Raw genomic sequence first — 9,490 nt, 5'->3', positions numbered from 1 at the left:
TGGGGGTGGGGTGAGGAGAAGAGGGGCAGGGCATCAGTTTCTCCTCCCAAACTGTAAAGGGGGGGCGGGGTTTCCAGCATCACTTGCACAAATCCCATCTCCCTTCAAGCCACACGGGCCCTGGTGGTGATGGAAGTGTTGTCAGTTTAATCTGTTAGATGCAGGACTTTGGATTCTAATAAACCAATGCTATATTTAACCTGTGAAAAATTCAAGAGTGGAAATCTGGGCTCCAGGATGTGGAGATGGGGAAGGCACGGGAGGGAGGGTGTCTCTGTCCCCTGAGCCGTTTCCAAGGGGAGCCGGCCCCCCAGGGAAACGTATGGTGTCCCAGGCCTCCTTCCAGGTAAGGGCGGACAGGGAGAAGAACTGCTCTTGGAGGGACGTCTGCGGCCACCCTGGAAGAGATGGGGAAGGGGACAAGGCCCGTGACCCAGAAGGGAAAGACCCGTCTGCACCGCCCGAGGGCAGAGCCCAACAGCGTGCCTGCATTACAAGGCGAGAGCAGAGCCAGCACACACCTCCCTACTTGCCAAAAACCCGTTTTAAACTCTAGGTTGGTTCTCTCTAAAAACCCGGAGAGAGATGGATTGCCGAGAGAAAGTAGAGCAGACAGAAATTTTGGCCTCATCTTGACACAAAGGGGTGGGAATGAACAGAAAAAAATGTGGGCGTGTTGCCGAACATCTCTGAAAGGGCTTAATTTAAATTTTTAATAAAAGCGTATACTTTTTTAACGTGGAGGTGTTTTATATATTACATGGATGTAATACATCTCTCATTTGTATAATTCTAGGTTAGGAGCTACGATTCCACACAACTGCAAGAGTAGTCTGAATATAGTAATAAAGGTATTTTACAATTTTACATGATATGTTCCCAGCGTTTTGTTGGCATAATTTGCCAGGGTTAATAAAAGCTTGTGATTATCATATAAATGCTCTCCCCACCCCTCCCGTGGATGGGTTCAGGCTCCCCGCCCCCCTACACCTCGTTATCTGGGCTTGCTTTAGCCCAAGAGAGACAGCGTGGACCCCAGGGTCCACCTGCCCAGCTGGGCTCTGTTTTCGGCTCCTTGAAAATCCCGAATCAACAGGAAGGAGCCGCCCTGCACTGAGTCTTCCAAAAACCTTTCTTCCCATCTCCCTGGAGCAGGGCTCTGGGCCCTGGCTTCGACTTCTCTCATGCAGATGGGAGACCAACCTCCGGCCCCGACGCGGGTCACCAGGTGTGACCGAAGCTCCACTACCGATGTCTGATAGCATCGCCTTCCCAGCGAGCATCTAACCTCACGGGAACATCTTCCTTTCTTTTCCATTTTTATTCTTGGGGAAAATTCTGTCCACGCCGCCTCTAAGTGAATGTTTGCTGCTCTCCAAACCCAAGGTTCACTAAAACTCCACTGATTTACGGGCGGTTTCCGACTGCCAGCACCTGGCAGACACAGCAACCAACTCAGTCATAAACAGATCGCATACAATTTAATTTTAATGTGCTCGTTAGTCGTAGCACATTTCAGACATAATTGTGAACGCAACACAAAATTATAGCAAAAAGACAATTTTAATGCTGCCGTAGAAAAGAGGGTTATATGAAGAGTCACATAATGGTGGTTCATTGTCAACAACAAAACAGGGCACAGAGTGTCTGTGCTGTTTACATGCCAATATTTTATACATAGGTTCTCATATGGTGTCAGCTGTCAGTTACTTCTGCAAATTAACTGCCAAAAATGGAGAAGAACAGAATCACTTGGAGAGCCGGTAACCACGGGTTACCTTTCATAAGCCTAAAGATAAAGCTGCAGTGTGGGATCTTGGGAGAATAATTAGGAAGAACAAAACAGAAAGTTACCAATTGAAATAAAAAAGGCATCCTACAATATGGAATAGCAACCAAGAGGGCTTATAAATAAGTAAAAGAGGTTGTATCACAGAATGCCTCGTGACTTTTAAGCAAAGTATTACAGTACAAACATTTTAAAGGCTTTATCAATGTTTAGGAAATACAGTACAAGTTCTCTCTCTCTCTTTTTTTGTTCTTTTTTTTTTTTCCTTTTGAAATAGACTTACCCCTTTGAGCACTGAGTTTATTTTGAGCGTTTTTTTTTTTTTTGATTTCTAATAAATACCTTTAAAAATCATGTGCAAAATAGTTATGATGCTGCCACGGATGGATCTCCTGGCCTCGTTTATTCAGACTGCTCAGAACAAATGATAATATGATGCTAATAAATATGTATAATTTAAACGTGAACCTCTATCAATATAGATGTACTGTATAGCAAAACAAACAATCATACTTTGCTTTCAGATAATGTTTCTGTATACTTTATAAATGTTATCTGTGGTATCTTCTGTATAATTTACAATGTTTGCATGTAAAAAAACAAAACCCATAGACCTTAAAAAAAAAAAGAAAAAGAAATATACACTATACATAGGCATGGCTTATGCCCAGAGCATGGCAGGTACATAAAACACTGTTGCTATAAATGCAGGAAAAAAGGTCATTTACCCACAATCACATTTTTCATAAGAGAGTCTGAAATCTATACAATATATACATCTATGTTTCAATGTGAAAATAATATTCTTTTAAATTTCAAGGCGTGTTATACCCCTGCAGACCTGCATAAATGGAGGTTCATATTATTAATTATAACTAAGCTGGTAAGGAATTTAAAAAACAGAGCTTCATACATTATTATTCTTTTATTTTATTTTTTAACCAAATTAATGCAAAAGTGCTTCAAAGTACTCAGAGGGCTAAAGATGAAAGGGTGAAAAATGCCAGCACACTCGGCCGCGTGGAAAAATGTGGCCGGTTTCGTCATAAATGCTTAATTAAACTGTCTGTTAATGCATGCAGCTTGAAGCATCGGGGGATGCTCACAACTAAATCCCATTTACACAAAGTTCCAAACACTTACCACTGCGTTTTAACCTTCATATTTTACCAGTGACAACAGCTGAGTATGCACCTCTATTAAACACTGTACAGTTATACAAAACAGTCCAGCCCAGAGTGATTCTCTGCAGTTAAAATAAGAACGTGTGCCTAGAACAAGACAGAGGGGCCTTAAGGTGCCTGCAACAGTTTCCCTCAAAGCAAATCACAGTCGTTTTCATCAAAAGCAAACGCTACTGCTTCTCTAACTCGGAAACATACAGAAGGTGGTCCTCTGGGGATTTCCCGTGTGTTTTGCTGAGGTGAAGCTTAACCGCATGCTTGCTCGCAAAGGTCCGATTGCAAAGTTTGCACTGGTAGGAGGTCCCCAGGTCCTCCTCGGGGGAGGACGTCACCAATTTTTCCGACGGTGACTTGGTTTGTGCTATCTGATTGTTAATCTGTTCGGTGGACAGTTTGGACAAATCCCGGAGCCGGAAGCCCAGGTGTGACTCGAGATGGCTGATGTACGTGGAGGGAGTCCTGATTTGTGACGCGCAGTCATTACAAAAGAACACGGGGTGGCCAGTGTCCAAATTTTTGAGGAACTTTGTTCCACCTGTCCTTCGCAGCTGGTACTTCACGTTGGCCAGCCAGTGGCTGATGGTGGTCATGGAGAGCCCGGTGAACCTTGAGATGTGCATGCGCTCCTGGGGGCTCAGGTCCGACATGATGTACTTGCCCTCCGAGGTCTGCCGGAGGCTGGCGGCAAACTGGGCCTGGAGGATCAGCAGGTGCTGGGGGTTCCAGTTTGATTGGCGGCCCTTCCTCTTTTGCGCAGGCGTCACCTCCTCGGCCTCCTCCAGGGTGGCCCCGTCAATGTCAGACTTCTCGGAGATGCTGGAAGGCGTGGAGGACTTTGACGTGTGGCTCTCTGTCAAGTTCTTCAGCATATCGGATATATCTGACAAGGCGTTCTCGCGGAGCGGCGAGCTGGACATGAACGACACGACGGCGGACGTCTTTGCCGTTGTCACCGTGGATGAGGAGGTTGCTGGGGATGTGGACGTGGGTGACAAAAGCACTGAACCCAAAGGGCAGCCTTTGTCACTCTTCCCTTTTGTCAAGTCTATGGGTTGGTCGTTGCTGACGTGGTAGAAGTAGCGGTCGAGGTGGTCCACCTTCTTGGACTGCAGGGGTGGGGGCGTGGCCACCGCTGCCTTCTCGGCCAGGCTGTTGCTCATCTTGAAGAGCATGCTCATGGGGTCGAGGGCAGGCAGGGAGGGCTTGGCAGCCTTGCCCAGGTGGATGTTCATGACCGACTGGAGGGCGCTCAGAGGGTTAACGAAGGGCTGCTCTGGCGGGTGGTCGGTGATGATGGCCGTGCTGCTGCTCAGGCCGCTGCTCAGGGGCTTCACCAGGTCCTTGCCGTTCTCCACCGGCTCCGCTGGGGGGCTCCCTTCCTTGCAGCCATCCCGCGGGGGGCTGGGGCTGTCCTCCTGGCTTTTGAAGCCCCCATCGCTGGACGCCTCCATCCTGATGGGCTCGCTGATGTCGCTGCTGCACGGGGACGGGGTGGCCCGCTTGGGCGGAGAAAGCTTGCCCTCGGGCTCCTTCATTTTCTCCTCAACTTTGGCAACTTTCTCGGTGACCTTTTTCACCAGCTCCTCCATGGCGTGAAAGTTTGTCTTGGGCATGGGGGAGGTCTGGCTGCTGGGCGGAGAGATCAGGGTCTGGTTCTTTGTGGGGGACACGATGTCACTGTTGCCGAACATGGGCTTCAGGGCTGCGCTCTTCCCCGCGGAGCCCAGAGACAGCTTCATCATGTTGGGGAGCTGGTAGGCGGCGTGGATGCTGGGGTAGCCCCCCCAGCTGGGGGTGCCGTTCTGGGCCTTATTGATGGCAGACGTCACTGTGTTTTCTAGGGACTTGAGGATATCGAGCCCCCCCTTGGGACTCTCTTCTAAGTCGTTCTCAGTCAAATAGTGGTACTTGGAAGAGATGTCGTACTTCTCCTCCTCACAGGCCTTCTCCTTTTCCTTAGGCTTCTCGTCTGTGACCACTTTCTCCTTGTCGGCCTCCTTCTTGACCTCCACGTTCAGTTTCGGGGAGACGCTGGCGGGTGTGTTGGAGGGGGACGTGAAGGTGGTGGCGGCCAGGGGCACGGATTGCACCTTCTCATCCAGCAGGGTGGTGATGCTGGGCGTGACAGGCGTCTCCATGATGGGCTTCCCCTTCTTCATGGCCGAGTTGGTGACCTTGATGAAGTGGCCGGTCACCATCATGTGGGCCGTGAGCTCCTGCAGCGTGTCGTGCGAGCTGCCGCACTCCATGCACTTGAGGATCTGGGACTTGCGGGCCTCGAAGTGCCAGGCGTAGCTGGCCCCGTTCTGGTGGCCGTAGCGGTTATTTGGCGTGATGTATGGGTTGGAGTTCTTCTGAAGCACGTCGTTCGTGTCCGCCATGGCAGCTTTGGGGGTGCCGCCGGTGGAGTCCGGGGAGCTGGGGAGCTCCAGCTCCAGCGAGGCCTTCTTGCGCGTGGCAGGGATGATTTTGGCTGCGACGGGAGTGACAGGTTCCTTCAGAGGCACTTTTTGGTAGTGTTTCGTTTTGATCATGTGGACACTCAAGTCCTGGAGGGACTCGAACGAGTGGCCGCAGTACATGCACTTCAACACCTTCTGGGCGTCCTCCTTCCCTTCCATTTCCAGCAGCGAGCGCTTGCGGGGCTTGGACCAGCGCTTGGGGTTGTTGTTGTCAGTCTCGTGGTTGTCGTCGCGGTAGTGCCCCGTCTCGTTCATGTGCACCGTCAACTCCACCAGGGTGTCGTAGGCGGCGCTGCAGTCTTTGCAGCGGAACTTGCTGGCCCCCGTGAAGATGGAGCCGTAGAGCTTGCTGCTCTGCCGGTACAGCTGCACGGTGCTGAACAGGCTGGGCTCGGGCAGCACGCGGCTCTGTGACACCTGCTGCAGGGTCTTGGCCATGGCGCTCTGGTGCCAGTCGAAGCTCCCGCTGCCGCAGCTGCTGCTGCTACTGCTGCTGCTGCTGCAGCTCCCATTATTCTTCTCGGAGGACGGCTGGTGCAGGTTGAGGGTGAGGCTGGACCAGTACGAGTTGGAGAGGAAGTTGTTGTACACGGCCTTCATCTGCTCCAGGCTGTCCGACACGGTCGAGTCTTCCGGTGGGACCGCCACCTCCTTGGCCTCCTCTTCGTTCTTCATGGAGCCACTTTCAAAGTCGGCCATCCGGTCACTAGTCTCACTGATGTGGGACTCACTGTCCATCTCGTGGCTGGAAAACTCAGCCGCTGGGGAGTTCTGGTAGCTGGGGCAGGTCTTGCTGAGCTCCTTTTCTGGGCACATGTACTTAGCCGAGGGCTCCCCATCTGTCAGGCTCTCCTCTGGGTCTATATCTTCGTCTACCAGGGCGGCAGCCTTTAACTCATCTGAAACATAGGCTGCCGTGATAACAGGTGGGACAAGTGGGACAGAAAGAAGGGACACAGGGAGAAGGAGAGAAAGAAAGAAAGAAAAGCATTAGTCAGTGTTGATCTTACCTAGAGCATTTTCTCGGCTCTCGGGAAAACGCAGCAAAGCAGACAGGCACATTTATTTGTAAAATTAAATAGTTAAAATGTGGTGTTTCTTTGGAGCAAAAAAAAAAAAAAATCTGCTCTTCAAACATAATTTGCCACCTTATTCTTCTCAAGGGGCAACAGCTTGAAATTAAAACTAAATTTGAAATTAATGAAGCACATTCTGGAGGTGGCATTCATTTCTAAAGTAATAAATTACTTGTATCAACCTCAGAGACAGCAGTTCCTGTCTGTCAATTAATATGTCTTATGCTTCTCCTACCCCTAATGCATTTCTTAACAGACAGATTCACAATTTAAATTAAGCAAGCATTTTTTACTCATTACATTTTTGAGGCTCAACCTTTAATAAATATAAAGCACAAAAACATCAATACAATTTTTACAAAGTAAAAAGAAAGTACATCAATTGCGATAAATTAAAAACAAGGTTTTGTGGCTTTTTTTTTTCTTTCTCCCTTCTGAAAAAGTAGGTCTTATCGAAGCTTAAAGGAAGTTTCCTTATAGAAGCTTGGACAGGTGTTGGTTTGTACTAGATGGGAAGGAAGACTCTGACCCGCCACCACCCAGCCCTGGCCGTGTCCCCCATGTGTACACTCAGCCGTTCTCAGCAACCGGCACACACACTATCCATGCAGAATTATGTCAGAACAAGTTCAGGCAAATTGGTATGCGGTGCTCATTCCTGCTGTATAAATATATACAAGACCTTCCAGTGGACCTTACAAATGTCAAAGTGTTTGCTCTTTAGACTACTTTGTCAATATTTACTCAGCATAAGCTTCATGGGCATCCAACAGGGATCCTGTCTTTCTGGAAGCAGTGTAACTGGGGATGTAAAGCCAGCCTGTGCTTCCGAGCAGGTGGAGGTGCTCTGAGCAGGGCTGAGCAGCCGTGGGTTCTGGAAGACACGCTCCAGAGACGCAAAGCCAGGAGAACACTTGCATTCATGGATCGGAGTGATTTTTTGTTTTCATTCTTTTGTATTCAATGACTTTGTTTTTTCCTTACTGGAGCTTGCCTGACACTGTAAACCAAGTTGGGTTGATCTCGTGAAAATTAGGCGTGGCCAGCCCTGCGGTGACTGACAATGTTAGGGCAGAAAAGGAGTGAAAAGTCATTTCTTGTCAGCTCCTCAATACCTGTTTGCTTCTAAAGGCCAGTGGCTGAGTGTGTGAGGCCGTTGGAATGGCACAGTGCTAATTGCATGGCTGATTAAAAGCTCCTAGGAAAGAAAAGGAAACTTTGTTTGTGGAATTCACTCCCCTAACTTTAAAGATGGGGCCCCAAATCAATTTCACACCAGAAAAAAAAAAAAAAAAAACAGTGAAATGACTCAAAGAAGATTCCCAGGAAGCCACACAGATATTTCCCCTGGCTCTCCCTTCCAGGTCATGTGTGATTTTCTTCTTTCCTAAGACCCCGTTTGAGCACCAAGATTTCTAAGCTGAAACTACCGACATCCCAACACCGAGGTGATCTGAATTTGGATGGGAAGAGTGTCCCAGGTACACACATTCGGATCAGCTGTAGAGGCAGGGATGCTTCTGCTTATATGCAAACAGTGAAACAAGAGTCTTGGGCTGGAGCTGTGGAATGTTCTTCACAAATGACCAGAAGAAAGTGCCCTGCTCCGGTCAGCTGTGGTGAACCTTCAGTTTAAGGCTATGCACTTGGAGCTGACATGGCAAACAAGCTCTTTTCCTAGGGCCAGGGCCACAGTGGATAGCGGACTATGGTACTGGTCACAAGGGGGAAGATGAACGCTCTTGTTGGGAAAGGAAGAGGAAAATAAAAAGGAAAGAAGGTATCTCCCCCTCTGCACACCATCCTCGGCTTCAGCACACTCAAACCCCACAACAGGGCTCGCAGGTCTGCAGGGAGGGGAGCTGGGGGCAAAGTGACCAAGAATCGCAGTTTGACTGGAACTCTCCTGGTTTCAGCACCGAAAGTTCCACATCCCGGGGATCCTCTCAGTCCTGGGCAAACACCCCTGGCCAGGGGACACCCAGCAGAACCAAGTCAGAGCATCCAGGCAGATCTGCATTACTCTCGCAGAGGAGCTAGAGCAGGGCGATGTGGGTCTGACTGTCTGCAGAAATGCACTGGGTGCGAGTAGGTATAACGTTTGCATCCAAGGGGCCTCATTTGGAACACTGAGTCTTTAAGGAAGGGGAAAACCACAATGGCCTGTGTCCCTGCCCAGCCCCGTGTGAACAGGGTAGATCCCAGAGGCCCCTTCTCTCCCGGAGATGGCCCTGGGAGCCACGGTCCGCAGCGTGAACCACACCCATCATGGCTCCCATGGAATTCAGTCTAGGAGAGGCAGGAATCCAGAAATGGCCCCATCTGGCCACGACAGGAGAGACACACCAGGCAGGCAAAAGAAGCCAGAGCTAACGGTGGACATGAACGAGCCCAATGTGGCATGAAGGCCACCAGCTAAGGGAATATCGGTGGCTCTGCTGGTCCACCTCCCACCCAGGGGCAGCGTGGCCCCCGTGGAAGCCACAGCACGGTGTGGGGAGCACAGCAGGCTGTCTGGAGCGCCCCCCATAGCACACACACGCACCATCATCGGCCTGGCCGGCTCCCACCCTGAGCTGGCCCCCAGCGAGCCCCAATATACCTTGTAAATCGCACAGCAGTATCAGAATGTCATCAGTCTGATGACTGAGGAGGAAATGAATATTGAAAGAAAAGTAAGGCCAACCCCCCTGGTGGGAACCAAATCCTACTCTGAGGAAAATTAAAAAGCTTCGGGGCCAAGAGGCCCTGGATCCTGGGAGACGTGGCATCACCCCACACACCACCCTTGTCATGGTTTCTGAGGCTCCTTACAAGCACCCTTGCACACTGCCCTGACAGGGACCTCACCACCTCCTAAAACAGCCACTTGCTTTTCAGACCCAACAGGGAGAAGTACTTGGAGGGCAAAGCACGAATCCTTCTGCTATGTTTTGCAATAATTGCACTCCTCCGAGAATATCACATCCACTCTTGATG

General features: G+C 49.9%; 1 protein-coding gene across 1 annotated transcript; it reads right to left on the bottom strand.

Moving 5' to 3' along the window:
* Positions 1-1,580: 1,580 nt before the first annotated feature.
* TSHZ3 (teashirt zinc finger homeobox 3) lies at positions 1,581-9,059 on the bottom strand. The gene is made up of 2 exons (XM_060132143.1): positions 8,966-9,059; positions 1,581-6,346 (listed from the first exon to the last, which is right to left on the bottom strand). The coding sequence occupies exons 1-2, from the start codon at positions 9,057-9,059 to the stop codon at positions 3,144-3,146; spliced, it is 3,297 nt and encodes a 1,098-aa protein (XP_059988126.1). The 3' UTR covers positions 1,581-3,143.
* Positions 9,060-9,490: the final 431 nt, after the last annotated feature.

Source organism: Lagenorhynchus albirostris, chromosome 19, assembly GCF_949774975.1.
Source record: "Lagenorhynchus albirostris chromosome 19, mLagAlb1.1, whole genome shotgun sequence".
NCBI classification, from domain to species: Eukaryota; Metazoa; Chordata; class Mammalia; order Artiodactyla; family Delphinidae; genus Lagenorhynchus; species Lagenorhynchus albirostris.
This window is presented reverse-complemented; position numbering and strand designations above follow the sequence as displayed.